Source organism: Rhinoraja longicauda, chromosome 4 (assembly GCF_053455715.1).
Source record: "Rhinoraja longicauda isolate Sanriku21f chromosome 4, sRhiLon1.1, whole genome shotgun sequence".
NCBI lineage: Eukaryota > Metazoa > Chordata > Chondrichthyes > Rajiformes > Arhynchobatidae > Rhinoraja > Rhinoraja longicauda.
In genome coordinates this window covers 63070933-63088252 of record NC_135956.1, presented here as the reverse complement: position 1 = coordinate 63088252, position 17320 = coordinate 63070933, and the positions used below count along the sequence as shown (strand labels likewise).

The 17320-nt window shown below is 41.7% G+C and overlaps 1 protein-coding gene across 25 annotated transcripts in view; it reads right to left on the bottom strand.

Annotated features, from left to right (window-relative positions):
* The window catches only part of rims2a (regulating synaptic membrane exocytosis 2a), a 711765-nt gene that overhangs the window by 522478 nt on the left and 171967 nt on the right, over positions 1–17320 (bottom strand). For all 25 annotated transcript variants that reach the window (XM_078397872.1, XM_078397861.1, XM_078397867.1 and 22 more), the window contains one exon: positions 14239–14449. In XM_078397872.1, coding sequence (XP_078253998.1) covers positions 14239–14449 — 211 coding nt within the window. The remainder of the gene's footprint in view (positions 1–14238; positions 14450–17320) is intronic.

Here is a 17320-nt window from a genome sequence, read left to right as displayed (position 1 = left end):
TTGCCCATGACTAACTGAGCCTCAAGCTCATCCACTTTATTTTTTATACTACGCGCATTTAAGTACAACACTTTAACTTCTGTATTTACCTCCCCTCTCACATCGGTCACAATTGGCCCTGCCCTTAATCTCTTTTCCCCTCTAGAACTTCTGTTCCCATTCTTCCGAGTCTTTTGCAATATCTCCTGTATTCCCTTTTTTTACCTCATCTTCATATTCACAATTTGTTAACCCCTCCCCCCCCATTACTTAGTTTAAAGCCACAGGTGTCACACTAGCAAACCTGCCTGCCAGAATGTTTGTCTCCCTGCTGTTAAGATGTAACCCGTCCCTTTTGTACAAGTCACCCCTAGCCCAGAAGAGATCCCAGTGGTCCAGAAATCTAAATCCCTGCTCTCTGCACCAGCCCCTCAGCCATAAATTCATACCCTCTATCTCTCTGTTCCTGGCCTCACCAGCACGAGGTACCAGTAGCAGTCCAGAGATAACCACCTTCGACGTCCTACTTCTCAGTGTTTTTCCCAACTCTCTAAACTCCCGCTGTAGCACCTCCTTCCTCTTCCGCCCGACGTCATTCGTGCCCACATGCACAACGACTTCAGGTTGATCGCCTTCCCTCACTAGGATTTTCTGAAGCCGGTCCGTGATGTGTTGAACACTGGCACCAGGGAGGAAACAGACCATCCTCAAGTCCTCCTGCTGCCACAGAATCTTCTGTCCGTCCCTCGGACGATGGAGTCACCGACCACTACGGCTCTTCCTGACTTCGGTCTCCCCTGTCGAGTATCCTTGCCAACAGGTCCGCCACTCGGACTGGAAACGTCTTCTGCCCCGACAGTTCCCAAGAGGGTATACCTATTTGCAATAGGCACAGCCACTGGGGTCTCCTGTAGTCCTCGTCCACTCCCCCCTGAAACAGTCTCCCACCTTCGCTCGACCTGGACCCTTGGCGTGACAGCCTCATAATAGGTCCTGTCGAGGAAACTCTCGCATTCCCGGATGGCCCTGAGGTCATCCAACTGCCTCTCCAACTCCACCACACGTCCCTTCAGGAGCTGCACCTGGACACAGTTCTTGCAGGTGTAGCTCCCAGAAGCTCCAGCGACGTCCCTGTCTTCCCACATCCTGCAGGAAACACACTGCACCAACTTTTCCGCCATTACCTTGTTGTCTATAAACAGTTCTGGGTTAAAACAATTGTAACCTCCTCACCTCAGCCTCCTCGCCGAAGACTCGCAGCCAAAGACTCGCACTTTTCTGACTCGCAGCCAAAGACTCGCACTTTTCTGACTCGCAGCCAAAGACTCGCACTTTTCTGACTCGCAGCCAAAGACTCGCACTTTTCTGACTCGCAGCCAAAGACTCGCACTTTTCTGACTCGCAGCCAAAGACTCGCACTTTTCTGACTCGCAGCCAAAGACTCGCACTTTTCTGACTCGCAGCCAAAGACTCGCACTTTTCTCACTGGGCACTTTTCTCACTGGGCACTTTTCTCACTGGGCACTTTTCTCACTGGGCACTTTTCTCACTGGGCACTTTTCTCACTGGGCACTTTTCTCACTGGGCACTTTTCTCACTGGGCACTTTTCTCACTGGGCACTTTTCTCACTGGGCACTTTTCTCACTGGGCACTTTTCTCACTGGGCACTTTTCTCACTGGGCACTTTTCTCACTGGGCACTTTTCTCACTGGGCACTTTTCTCACTGGGCACTTTTCTCACTGGGCACTTTTCTCACTGGGCTGCACCCGAACAGGGCTGCACCCTTTTGCAAGTCTTGCTTATATCACCAATTAAATTGCCTGATTGTCCAATTTACCTGACTTCTCACTTAAATTAACACTTACTTTTCTTCTCAGCCAACGGGCGTCCTTGCTCTGCTCCCGGACTTTTCAAACTGACTACTAGCGTCCTCTTTTTAAACTGCCTTTTCCACTGTAATTAACACTTACTTTTCTTCTCAGCCAACGGGCGTCCTTACTCTGCTCCCGGACTTTTCAAACATAGAAACATAGAAAATAGGTGCAGGAGTAGGCCATTCGGCCCTTCGAGCCTGCACCGCCATTCAATATGATCATGGCTGATCATCCAGCTCAGTAACCTGTACCTGCCTTCTCTCCATACCTCCTGATCCCTTTAGCCACAAGGGCCACATCTAACTCCCTCTTAAATATGGGCAATGAACTGGCCTCAACTACCTTCTGTGGCAGGTAACAAGTGGTGTGCCACATGGATTGGTGTTGGATCCAGTGTTGTTAGTTATTTATAGTACCAATCTGGATATGAATATAGGTGGCATGGTTAGTGAGTTTACAGATGTCTTTAAAATTGGTGGTATAGTGGACAGTGAAGAAGTTCATCAAAGATTACGATGCGATCTTGATCACAATGGGCCAATGGGCGGAGGAATGGCAGATGGTTCTTATTGAATAGTGGGGCAATCTCAAGGGACAGAGGGCTTTCATGTTCTCATTTATTCTATCATTGTTGGAATCATGACCAGTAATATAGCTCTGTACTTGCTACTCATTGGTATTGTATCATTCTAAGAGCCGGATTTTCTCCAATTAGACTGGACACTGGATCCTTTGATTCACCGTGGGAGAATAAAGAGGAATGAGATTGGACTTTATTCCTTCCATCACAGTGAGAAACGTGGGGGATCTGCTGTGGTGGATGTTTATGTTAACTTTTATGCAGTTGTGTATCTTGTTGCTTTTCTTAGTATGGCTGTATGGTAATCTGAATTTCACTGTTCCTTAATTGGTACATGAGCCAATAAACTGGCCTTGAAACCTTGACAGAGCAATTAAACAATGAATGCACAAAGTGAGTCTTAAGAGAGCATGAAGTAACCCATTTCAGTAATTAAATCATTCAAGATGTAAAAGAACTCATGATGTTATGCTATTCGAAGAGCAGTGGATTTCCGCCAATGTCAGAAAACCAATAACATATGGTTAGTTATTGATTCTTCTTGTGGAATCTTGCTGTGTGAAACATGGCTATCAAAACTCCCTAAAACAATGTGATTTGAACACTTCGCAAACCATTCATTAGTTGTTAAGTACCTCAGAAATTCTGGCAGTGATACATACATATAATTAAACGGAAAAATCTGCAGATTCTGAAGATTTGGAATGAAACTGAAAAAGCTGGAAACAGTTAAGAGGTTAGGTAGCAGACACCTCTCCACAGTGCCTAACCCTAACCCTAACCCTAATATGCTGACCATCTTTCACATTATCTGTTTTTTATACATCACAACTTCCATCTTTAATCATGAAAGATTGATTGTTACATGGGACAAAGCATGAAATCAGCATTGAATTAAAAAAATAAATACAAAAATAAGATATAATAATTTATTATTATATTGCATGGGATCCAGGGAGAGCTAGCAGACTGGATAGAAAATTGGCATCATGGAAGGATACAGAGTAATGGTGGAAAGGTATATCGTAAAGAAAACTGCAGATGCTGGTTTAAATCGAAGGTAGACACAAAATGCTGGAGTAACTCAGCGGGTCAGGCAGCATCTCTGGAGAAAAGGAATGAGTGAGGTTTTGGGTCATATCATATCATATATATACAGCCGGAAACAGGCCTTTTCGGCCCTCCAAGTCCGTGCCGCCCAGTGATCCCCGTACATTAACACTATCCTACACCCACTAGGGACAATTTTTACATTTACCCAGTCAATTAACCTACATAACCCTTCTTCAGACAGACAGTCTGAAAAGTTGATTTTCGGACTAGAGGCTTGTGAATAGTGAAGTGCCATCTACCTCATTGGAGACCTTTGAACTATATTTAATCGGGCTTTATCTTGTACTAAATGTTGTACCATTTATCATTTATGTGTATATTGTGGATGGCTTGATTGTAATCATGTACAGTCTTTTCTTTGACTGGATATGACGCAAAAGTTATTCACTGTACCTCGATACACGTGACAAACATAAACGAAACGAAACTATCTGAAGGGTAACAACCCGAAACAGCACCCATCCTTTTTCTCCAGAGATGCTGCCTGACCCACTGAGTTATTTCAGAGTAAGGGAATTAAGAACCAGAGGGTATAGTTTAAGGTGAGAGAGGAATGATTTAATAGGAACCTGAGCAGCAATTGTTTTACACAGAGGGTGGTGGGTATATGGAATGAGCTGCCAGAGGAGTTAATTGAGGCAGATACTATAAAAACATTTAAAATACATTTGTACAGGTACATGTATGACAAATGTTTAGACGGATAGGAGTCAAACACAGGCAGGTGGGACTAGCATAGATGGGGTTTCTTGGTCGACATGGGCAAGTTGGGCCGAATGGCCAGTTTCCATGCTGTATAGCTATGACTCTATCTTTACTCATTACATTACAACCTTACTATTGGAAGTGGTTGAGGTGAGCAGCACGGATATATTTAAAGGAACAATTGTTAAATTAATGTGGGGGAAATACAAATAGGAACAGTTTTTTTAATAGGTTAATGTGAGAAAAGGATGATATGGAGTCTATCAATCACTTGAACATGTTGTGGTGAAAGGCCCGTTTCAGAGCTGTAAATGTGATGTACGTCTATTTTCAAGTAGAACAGTTGATCAAGTAACTATCGTGGGACTTTATTTCTTTCCAAAGTTGGCAACATTCCGAATCAGAATCTTCTTGATCATTTGTTCATGAATACAATGCACAAGCAAGCCAAAGAACAATAAATATGATCTCTATTGCTTGTCAACATCAGGAGAAGTACTGGGGCAAAATCAATACCTGTCTGCGACATGCCATCTTAACTAAAAAATTTGATACTCTAAGGACTTTGGAGACTTCTGAGGAGATGTGGTTGTCTGAAGCAGTCCTGGCTAGTGTTGAAACAACTCTATTCTGTGTGTGAGATGGCACAGTGACAACAGTTTGTCTAAACAAGTTTCAAATGATGTGAAGCATTGGACACTTCTCTGTTCTCATTCCAGGCACTGGCTGCTGCCATCAGAGAGCTTTATGTATATGTTTGGAAAGTAATTTGATTGTGAGCAAAATTGTTAAATCCGTCCAGACTGAATGTTAGCCAATGTCTTTATATGCTTCATGTGCTCCTTAATGTTAAATCCCTTCAAATTATTTCTCATTGTAAGCATTGATATCTTAAAAATATTACATTGTTATTTAATCGTATCTTAGCTACTGCCACGAAGAAGTAAATTTATAGTAAATCCAATTCAGTCCAGAATAGTAATAAGGGGTGATTACTCCAGCATTCTGCGTCTATCTTTAACTCTGACTGATAACCTGTAGATTAGTGTAATGGTGTCACTCATGTTATGTGTCATGCTTTTGTAGTTACACCCCTTTACACCCCAGGCGTGAGGTCATGCTTGCTATGTAGTTAATAAAGTCTTTGGATTATTATCTAGGTGTACGGCTTCTGTTATTATACAGCCAACATAACCCAATCTGCCTCAACGTTCAGGTGGTTCTTGATCATAAGAGGAATTTCCTGACAGCGAATGACAAGCACACATGATGCCTTAGTCTCAGGGAGACACACTGCCACCCACAGGGAGACTACACTGCATTTCCCACAACCACCACAGAAAATGGAGGACAAGGCTATTTCTCAGCCCTACCCTATCAGCTCTGTGTCGATAACAAGAAAAGTCAGCTGAGCAGCAGAATCACTGTGGAAAAAGACATTGGTCTTCTAAAAATGAGATTCCAATACAGCAGCTGTCTTTGGACACACTGGAGCTTCGACCCCGCAAATGCAAGGACTATATCAAGGTATGCTGTATGCTGCGCATCCTAACAATTTAACAACACCGACCGGCCAGTACTGGAGGAAGAGCAGCTTGCAGAACCTGAGCACAAGACACCAGTAGGAGAGCATCAGGGTCAAATTGAACAGATGGCCGAGAGGCTGTTGGAGGAGAAACCTAATCATTTCACCTTTCAACAGTCGACAAGAGTGAGAAGAGTAGCACTGAATACTTTGTCAATAAGAGATTCCTTCACCTAGAGAAGTTTATCACAAGAAGCCTGCTGAATTCTGGCCCATAATTCAAACAATATTAGTCTCTCTGGACACCAAAGTTCACCAACAATCAACCAAGACCCCTGTGCATTAAAGAGATGTCATAATCCTTCTCAACTTTCTTTGCAGGGTTATCTGTATTTATCAGCACATCAAGGAAACATTCCATGATTTAATCACTGAAACACCTTGGCACAACTGATTTCAATGGTTGCATCTCATCCTGACGTAATTTTGAGGACATAAAATTCATTATTGCATTGCCCGATTGAGTGGGAATTTCCACGCCAGAAAGACTGCTGGAGACCTTTTTGTCACTCGTTCTATGGTGACAACAGCTTTTCTCTTGGTTTATCTTGGCACTCAGGATCAATGCTCCACACATCTCCCTTCTAAAAGCTTTCATCTCCCTTTGTGAAAAAAAATAACCTTCTCCCCTGCAACCATTCTTTCACATCCACAATATTGATGCCCAGGCATCAGACTATTGCCCCTTTCAGTCAAGTGAAAATTGTCAGAACCAAGTTCAATTGAACCTGGTCCTGTTGGGAAAACTGCAAGTCCTGCATTTGTGTGCAATTTTGGGCACCATACCCGAGGAAGGATGTGCTGACTCTGGAGAAGGTCCAGAGGAGGTTTACAAGAATGATCCCAGGAATGAGTAGGTTCAACATATGATGAACTTTTGATGGCACTGGGCCTGTATTTGCTGGAGTTTAGAAGAATGAGGGGGGACCTCATTGAATCATACAGAATAGTGAAAGACTTGGATAGAGTGGATGTGGAGAGGATGTTTCCACCAGTGGGAGAGTCTAGGACTAGAGGTTATAACCTCAGAATTAAAGGACGTTCTTTTAGGAAGGAGATGAGGAGAAATGTCTTTAGTCAGAGGGTGGCAAATCTGTGGAATTCTTTGCCACAGAAGGCTGTGGAGGCCAAGTCATTGGATATATTTAAGGCAGAGATAGACAAATTTCTGATTAGTACGGGAGTCAGAGGTTACGGGGAGAAGGCAGGAGAATGGGGTTAGGAGGGAGAGATAGATCAGACATGATTCTATGGCGTAGACGACTTAATGGGCTGAATGGCCTTAATCTGCTCCTATCACTTATGATCTTATGAACAAAGAGTAAAATCCAATTTCAAGTCCAAAATATCAAGTTGTTATTTCCTGGTCCTTGACGCTTCCTCCATTGTGACGTTTTTCTTAATCTACTCTGTATTCACAATCTCATCACAATCTCCTCTATTCCAGAGAGAACAACCCTCATTTTACGTTCATCATTGCTGAAGCCTCATTTTGGTAAACTTCTTCTACACCCACTCCAAATCCTTTTACAATAGATCTGTTGTAGCTGAACTGATGTTTCCTGGGGAAGACACAAAGTGCTGGAGTAACTCAATGGGTCAGGTAGCATCTCTTGAGAACATGGATAGGTGACATTTTGAATCAGAACCCTTCAGAACCCGATTGTAGGGGGCAGGGGGGCATGGAAAGAAAGTTGGAAGAGGAGGGATCTTATAGAGGTGTACAAAATCATGAGAGAAATAGATTGGGTAGATGCACTGAGTCTCTTGCCCAGAGTTGGGGAATCGAGGACCAGAGGACATAGGTTCAAGGTGAAGGGGAAAATATTTAATAGGAATCCGAGGGGTAACTTTTTCACACAAAGGGTGGTGGGTGTATGGAACCAGCTGCCAGAGGAGGTAGTTGAGGCTGAGACTATCCCATCATTTAAGAAACAGTTAGATAGGTACATGGATAGGACAGGTTTGGAGGGATATGGACCAAGCACAGGTAAGTGGAACTAGTGTAGCAGGGACATTGTTGGCCAGTGTGGGCAAGGGCCTGTTTCCACACTGTATCACTCTATAGGTCTATGACTCTACAAGAATGGAAGGTAATGCCTGGCAGGTAATACAGCAAGAAGGCAGAAGATATCACAGAGAGGGCTCAGTGAGAGAGGGTCTCACAGAACTCCAGTCGGAGAGAGGAGAACCTTTCCAAGTTAGGCATACCTTGAGGAGATTTTGCAGTAGAGCAGTGAAATGTAGAAACAAGGTACTGCAGATACTGGTTTACAATAGAGATACAAGGTGCTAGAGTATCTTTAAATGCCTTTGTCCTGCTCCTCCTCACTTCCAGCTTTCTTCCCTTGCCCCCCTCCCCTCCCCTCCCCCCTCCACCACCAATAAGTCTGAAGCAGAGTCCCAACCAAAATTTTCACCTATCCATGTTCTTCAGAGACGCTCTCTGACCTGCTGAGTTACGCCAGCACTTTGTGTCTTCTTTTGTAAAACAGCATCTGCAGTTCCTTATTTCAATTTTTCCATGTTTTCTGGATGCGCATTATAATTGTTTTGCTTTGAACTCTATTCCTCTATTTATAAAACCAGGATCCCATATCTGTTTTTAACTGCCTATTCAACCTGCCCTATCACTTTCAATGATATATGCGCACACACTCTCTGATCTCTCTGTTCATGTATTCCATTTAGAATCGTGACCTGTCATATTGCTTTTGTCACTCTTTGCATTGAAATCTAATATATGTGCACTTCATCTAATATTTTGCATACTAATTCTGAAATGTAGGCAATTCCCAACCAATAAGGTTAAACTGAATGGTTCCAAAAAAAATTGCAGATGCTGGTTTAAATCGAAGGTAGATACAAAATGCTGGAGTACCCGCTGAGTTACTTCAGCATTTGGTGGTAAACTGAATGGTATTCAGTTACCAATTTAAGTTTACGGATCTAAGTTTATGGATTTAAGTTTACGGATTTAAGTTAAGATTGTGACTAACATACAAGGAAAGTGGACTGGAGTCCTGGCAGGAAGTAGGGACCAACCCAGTGATAGCTGCAAGAATCCATGGGCTTGTCGAGGATATTGGTTGCTAACATTCTCTAAAATAGAGAACTCTGGAAAGAGAAGGGAAGGGAGATTATGCAGCTGCAAGTGAGAGGAGTGTGGAGCAGCACCAAAATTATATTGGAAAATAAAGATGAAGAGAGCGGCTTCAGTACAGTTGAAATAAGAAATGTTTTACATATCCCACAGCGTCAATGAAAGCATTAATTTTAAATCTTATTTAGCCCAGAGCAGCCAAGACTTCACTGAATAGCGGGAGACACCGGAACTTAGCTGAATAGCTCACCTTCATGGATGTTGTTAATATGCAGTTCCAAAAGACATTTGATGCCCTTCTTCACAAGCCCTGCCAGCTCAAGTCCATTGAAATGAAGTCATGTTATTTTCCCAGGAAGGAAACTGGCTGAGCAGCAGGAAATAGAGAGTAGAGCTTTTTTATAAATACTTCAATTGGCAGCATATCACTCGTCAGTGTTGGGGCCACAACCCCATGTTTTAAAAAAAGGTTTTGATGGAAATGTCTTGTATCCAGATTTGTTGATTGCTGTCATTGCAGTGTAAACAGTACACATGGAATCAATATATTGTAGAGATATTCAATGCATTAAGTGAATTAAGGTAAATGGATAGATCAGGGTTAGTGGGATATGGTCCAAATGCAGGCAAATGGGACTAGTGTGGATTGGACATATTGTGTGGTGTGGGCAAGTTGGGCTGAAGGGCCTGCTCTCTAATTGTGCATAAGGATTTCAAGGTGGGCAAATTGGAGTACAACACTCTGAAACTGAAAAGAAGGCATCAGTCTACTCTCTAAATGGTGCAAGCTAGTATTAGTTAATGTCCAACAAGACGAAGATGTACGTTGGCATTAAAATTAAAAAGTGGATGGCATTGAACTGGTACGTCCAGTTGATGATGGTTGGTGTAGACTCGGTGGGTCAATGGGCCTGTTTCGAGGCTGCATCTCAAAACCAAATCGCCTGTCCTTTTACTTCTTCCATTCTTACCATCCAGAGACCCAATGAAGCAACAATTGGCTTACATGTCTTCCAATCTGGTATACTGCATTTGGCGTTCACAAAGTGGACTCTTCTACAGTAGATAAACCAAGTGCAGATTGGGTGACTTGTTTATGAAGCATCTACACTCAATCTGCAGGAAGGACCCCGTTTCCAGTCACGTCATTTTTATTCACCATCCCACTTCCAATATGACCTCTCTGTCTGTGGCTTTCTGCACTGTTACAACAAAACAATACAAGTTTGAATAATAACCCATCATCTTCCTTCTAGGCACAGTGTACCTTTCCGAATTTCTCTAACTTCAGATAACATAGTCCTTCTTCCATTCTATATTTCCTAGTGACATCTTATTCTCTGTTCCCCTCTGTGTATAGTTTGGCCTGCCAAACATGTCCCAGGATACCAGAACTACATTAGCAACAGATTACAACATAGCAGTTTAACTATACTTCAATACCCTACCTGCCATTAATCTTCACTCCATTGGAGAAATTCCCTTTGTCTACCTACATTTTGCTGCTATCTAGACTACCTCATTTCTCTTTTTCTCAGGTTTGAAAGTTTCCCATTTGAATTGCTAATTCTCTTCCCACAAATGCTCCCTGACATGTTTCTGTTGAAAGAATCAGTTTTTCTTGCATTCTTCATTTTATTATCTTACATGTACATGTCAAGTCTGCCGGGCAAGTACTCACCACCTTACCATTATCACCTCATAATGCAGAACTGGAAGCTTGATGTGTTGATATCTGTTCCATTAAGCTATTTTGACTCATTCTATCACAGTCACTCTTTTGTGCTACACATCATTCCCCTGCCCCAACCCCAAATTCTCTCCTACTGAAAGCTAACGTGCATCTGTAGAAGTCTGAAGAAGGGTCCCAACCCGAAACTTCACCAATCTGTGTTCTGCAGGGATGCTGCCTGACATGCTGAATTACTCCAGCACTTTGTTTCCACTTGCATCTCTTTCTTTCCCAACGCTGACAAATGGTCACAGTATGAAACATTGACCATTTTCCTTTCCAAAAATGTTGCCTGGACTGCTGTCTTTTTCCAGCATTTTCTATTTTTGTTACGCAAAATAGGGTTATATTTCCTAGAATCTAAAAGGCGATTGTGTGATTGGATTGTATTTAATTCCAAATATTAAGCAGAACTGACAGGATACACGAAAAAATATTTATCCTCGTTACGAGACTCAGCATCATGCAGTTCAGTGCAAGGAGTGGAACTGGAGGGCAATTGCAGTATCTTCTAAAAGTCTGAACAATGTCTTTACGGAATTTAATTAAGACATTTCAGGGTGGCATGGTGGCGTAGCAGTAGAACTACTGCCTTAGAGCGCCAGAGACCCGGGTTCAATCCTGACTATAGGTGCTTGTCTGTATGGAGTTTGTGCGTTCTCCCCGTGATCTGTGTGGGCTTTCACCGAGATCTTCGGTTTCCTCCCACTCTCCGAAAACATACAGGGTTGTAGGTTAATTGGCTTGGTATAAATGTAAAATTGTCCCTCGTGTATGTAGGGTAGTGTTAATGTGCGGGATCGCCAGTCGGTGCAGACTCATTGGGTCGAAGGGCCCATTTCCACGCTGTATCTCTAAACTAAAGTAAACATTTACTTTATAGTGGGGAACACTGAAACTTTTGTCCACAATGGGAATTGAGGCTAGACTTAGTTTAGTTTAGTTCAGAGATATAAGATTTTTGGCCCACTGAGTCCGCGCCGAGCAACCTCCCATTATTAGTTCCATCCAATACACTAGGGACAATTTAGAGAAGCCAATTAACCTACAAACCTGCATGTTTTGGAATGTGGGAGAAAACCCACAAGGTCACAGGGTGAATGAACAAATTCTGTACTGGCAACACCAGTGGCCAGAATCGAACCTGGGTCTCTGGCACTGTAAGACAGCAACTCTACAGCTATGCTACAGTGCTGCCCCATCACTGATTTTACGTCTGAGGCTGCCATTTCTTTGTTGTGGAGCATAAGGAAGTGGTAATATACACAGTAAGCCAACATACCAGACAGGATCTCAATGAGCTGTGGTATAGCCCATAGCCCAGTGAGGCAAACTATTTCTATTCCAGCATTCTGCTGGGTATATAGTATTCGAAAATGGGGTTGCTAGATTAATGAGCCCCAAATCAAAAGATATGTTGATTAGATGAAGGAACAGAGATAGAATTCCAGCAAGTCTTATTGAACGATAAAAAAATGGCTTGTGTGCTTGACTTCTGCTCAATTTTAAAATTATCTTAAATAGTCCAGGCCTTACTCTAAAATTCTCTGTCACTGATCTTTCATCCTGCGCTCAATGCATTCCCTGTTAAACATGAGGATTATTATGTCTTCATGCAAGTCAGAGACCTCATTCATTTGCACGTATAGAGTGAAATATTTCCATTTACCTGGAACTTAGCACCAATGTTGGAAGGGCAAAAATGAGTTTGGTTGTTGATAAATCAAAACTAATTCTCTGAATTATGATTTAGATTCAAATAATCTTTGTACCCGAGTTACAATGATGCAATCTCCTCCATCATTTTGAAGGGAAACATTTGTGTCTTAGCACTTTTTTCATCTGAATGAAACATCTTGTTGAATCAATGTGACACTTCATGCTCTGATCCACTAACATTTCATATGCTTTCATCATACAGATGACACTATTATACATTTGACAAACTGAAACTTACTGAAGTGTGCCTCCCATTCATTCCATCCTCTCAGATCCTAAAATCTCAACATTTCGAGAGACTAAAGTGGTAACAAACAACTTTGATGATGGCACAGTACCAATAGATCAGATGCCAGATTAAATTTTGCCTGATATTCAAATAAATGTCATCCCTTATATATTTTCATGGAGCATCTTCAAATTTGGTAATGAATATTTAAGAAAATGAATAACATGATTAGTACATTTCAGAATTTGGAGAACAATTTTCGAACTTGTAATATTGGAACATGCTATCATGCTCTTATTTTTATTTTATGATTTAGGCTTTACTTTGTCGTTCCTTTCATAGCATTAAGCACTGTTAGGTTTGGCTTATGCTTGATGCTGAATGCTATGTGAATGCTATCTGACTTTTAGTTTCTTTCATGCAAAACCTTAAAATGCTGCTCTAAAATTAATATGCATAAACTCCAACATTGTAGTTTGTGTTCCAGAACATGGAGTCTGTATTCTGTAGCGAGTGCTCTTTTAATATCATTGTTGGCCTTTGTATCAGCAGAAATGCATGGAGAATCCCCCGGATGATTACACAGTCATTGAGTTGTGATGCTGATTTGATCACGTAGATATAACTGCTTTCATTTTCAGTAACATGGGATATAAAGTTGATTTGTTGTCATGCCAATAGTGTTAAATGGTTTAAAATTATTTGGGAAGGTTTGGGGAGGACACATTGAAGGAGCAGAAATTGCACATGCACTTTGGCAACTGCACCATCTGCCTTTGATATTTGGAAATACAGATGCTCATAGGCACCTTGCAGTTGCTTTAAATACGTGTACATAATCTAGACAGATTAATATTCTCAATGTTATCATGTTGATTTGGAAACTGGTGCAAGAATTCTTGACATGGGTTATAAGATAAACAGTCTGCCAATCTAATAGTCAACAAAAAAGTACAAAATTGGGAAACAAATTTACTAGGGGGTGGAGGTTGAAATGAAAGTGTCTTCAAACATGGTTTCTCTTAAGATCAAAACACTGTCAAAGTGTTGAGTGCAGAGATCATTTATAGAATTTACCATCCTGATATTCGGTTTTCCTTGACAGGCTGAATTACTGTTGAACTAAGAAAATAGGAATGTGAGCATCACACTCAATTTACTAGTTTGCATCCTTGTTGGGGAGGTTCTATCTCAGAAATTCAGGACTAGGAATAGTACAAGTTGAAAAATACAGCTCTAAATGTTTTCATACAGAATTGAGAACAAAATGATCCAAAACTGAAAATTTTCAATCTGGAAATTAATGTAGATTAAAATTATAGAGTCATAGAGTCATAGAGTCCTACAGCACAGAAAGAGGCCCTTCGGCCCATCGTGTCCGTGCCGCCCGTTACCAAACACAGTCTAATTTTAATCCCATTTTCCCGCATTTGGACCGTAGCCCTGAATGTTGTAGCATTTCAAGTGCCCATCCAAATGCCTCTTAAACGTTGTGAGTGTTAGAACTGAGGATAAATATTGAACAGAGAAGGATGTTGATCATGAAGGATGTTGAGTTTAAAGTAGTCAGAATCAGCAATCCAAATATCAATTATCCATTCATCACTGTCAACGTACCTTGTTTGATCGCAGTGACACCCGCCCTCCACACCGAGCACAGAATTTTGTTTGGCAATATGAACAGATGTGGCCACAGCCATCGGCAAACTTGGTTTTGTGACAGATTCCACAGGTGGGTGCATCACTCTTCTGTTCCTGCTGTTGCTGTGCTTCATCACCCATCTTCTTTACCTGATCTTTATACATCTCAAACTGCTGGTGCAATTTCCTGCAGGTGGCAGAAGGACAAAATAAGTCATTTTGTAGAAAGGAAATTAAATGGCATTTATCTGTATTTACAGCTCGCTTCTTATCTCCCCAGCTGCTTCCAGGAAGTTAGAAGGTTTCATAAGGCTCCATTCACTGACAGCCAAGTCTTAACATAACACAGCACCAGAACAGCTCACTTGCTTCCCATCAAAAAAATGACAAGGATCCCTTCAGGCTTGTGAGTCAGGCAGAATTTAATAACTATTAAGTGTCAGTTCGATTTGAAATTCTTCACAAATGTGCCGTGGCCTTAGTTATTGCAACATTTCTCTGAACAGCAAAACAATTTATGTGCATAAGGGAATACCAAGGGACAAATAAAATGTAAACCTGTCTTGTCTTCATCTGATAACCTAAAATAATCTATTCTCTATTGCTTAACTCGTTATGTTTGCAGAAAATGCAGTGCTTGACATAAACAGCTGGACATACCTGGGTGAACGTAAGCAAAATTATTCTACTTTCCAAAATCCTTTATTGCCCATAACACTTCAGCAGTGAAGTTGCCACTACCAATGATTTCAAAGCAGTGCTTTCAAAATGTTAATTAAATAGTCAACTTCTCATTATGAAGATGAGGAGAATAAGGATTTCATTCTGCTAGAGATAGACACAAAAAGTTGGAGTAACTCAGCGGGTCAGGCAACATCTCTGGAGAAAATGGATAGGTGACATTTTGGGTCGGGACCCTTCTTCAGGCTGACAGTGCGGGAAGAAACTGGAAGCAAAAATACAACAAAACAAATTGGAGCAGGCAACACAAGACCTCAGGCAAGGAGGTCCATGATAGGCTGACTGTTGGCTCAGGACAGGTGTGAGCCCAAGATGAATACATCTTTATCCCAGTCTGAATTGCAAGAGGGATTAATTCTGCCAGATTTTGTAAAAGAAAACTAGGTTCATCCAGACTTGCTTCACTCAAAAATCTTCAGCTAAACAACTGCAGCGAGTTAAAATGTGTTGCAAATGTAATCTTTTAAAATGTAGGTTCAATGAACTGCAGATGCTGATTTAGAAAACAAGACACAAAATGCTGGAGTAACCTAATGGGTCAGTCAGCATCTCTGGAGAACGTTATGACATTTTGGTTGGAATCCTTCTTCAGACTGATCGTAGTGTGGGCAGTGGAAAGCTGGAAGAAAGGAGGGGCTGGGCAAAGCCTGATATGATAGGTGGATACATGTGAGGGGGGTTTTGATTAATAAATGGGCAGAGATGAAAATACAAAAGGTGTGAGATAAGAATAGAAGTGATGTGAATTGGGAGGAAGGAATATAGGTAGAAGGAGAGAAAGAGGGGCGTCCAGGTGGGGGATATGGAAGGGGGGGGGGGTTGCAAAAAGGGGATTGTTTTTAGGTTAGTTATCTAAAATTGAAGAATTCAATGTTCATACATACATCAGTCTGAAGAGGGTCTCGACCTCAAACGTCACCCATTCCTTCTCTCCAGAGATACTGCCTGTCCCGCTGAGTTACTCCAGCATTTTGTGTCTACCTGCACCAGTTAAACATGTATGCACTGACGACGGGATCAAGTAATAATATTGTGTTTTTTGCCATTAAGCATTAAAACAAATGCCAGTTTAACTTGTTGCATCTTTGACTATTAGCAGATTAAATCACATGAATCATGAAATTTGAACCTGGATACTGTGCTGTATGGCCCTGGGATAATATGATACTCTTTTGCCTTTCTGTATGAACCCTTAATCTTTCCAACTTACTTCCCCCTTTCTTTCCAATACATTGCCAGTCCTCCTACCCCCATTTTAGCCAAATGTTCCAATCTCTCCACTGCCCCACTCTGTTAAGATAATGCCCCTCCCAACCTTAGCTGCTTTCCAGATCTATCAACTTCAAATGCCGAGCTCCCGGAGTCTATAACCAATAACTCTATGTCCCGTATATGCTCCTCAATCTTGCAGCAGTTAAATTTTGAAGAGGTGATTTTCATTTTCTTAAGTTACATGTCCCATCGCCAAGCAGGATTGCAGCCTGCTGCCAGACTGCAATCTCCATTGCCCTGTCCACCATATATTCTTCACATTGCCAATTGCTAGTTCGGGCTGTCAGCAAGAAGTGGAAATTCGTCACCTTCATTAGCCTCTGCAAGCGTGACAAAAACTGATCGTTCGGGCACACTGGAATGAAGATCAAAACTTGGATTTTGAGTCATTCTGAACGTCACAAAATTTCTATGAAACTGTTTGCACAATGTTGGATATACACCTGGGAATGGGCTGTAACTGATTTTAATAAAAATCCCTCTATTTTTCTTCTAATCAGGAAAATTCAGAAATTCAATCGCTGTCATATCTATTAAACCCACTATATAATAGCGACTTGCAGATTATTCTCCAAGCACAATATTCAGGAATTCAATGGAACAAAGTTTCAGAAACATAATCATTACAATATGGAGAAAATCCTGCTTAAATTAAGATTTTACAGACATTGCATATTCCAGAATACTCAGCCTCTCTCAAAATAATGTCCCTTCTCATTAATCTGCAGGTTGCCCCATGCACTCCTCTGCTCCCCCATAATCAATCCCACTATTCTGGATGTTTAGTTCAGAATGAGAGAGAGATGGTGGAGAAGCAGCAGCGATGCTACAAAGGGGAAGTGTGGGGAGGGTTCAAGGATCAATGTATGGAGAAATCACAAGGTGGTGCAATGGACTGTCTGCCAGAAAAGATTTCTGGGAATCAGTTCAACTTCCTGGTGAAGGGAAGCCAGCGAGACATGCTCCCAGCACTAGATTGGCATGCATCTGGTCTCCACCTTCTTCAACCACCTTATGAGAACTGGCCAAAGAAGCTACCCTCATT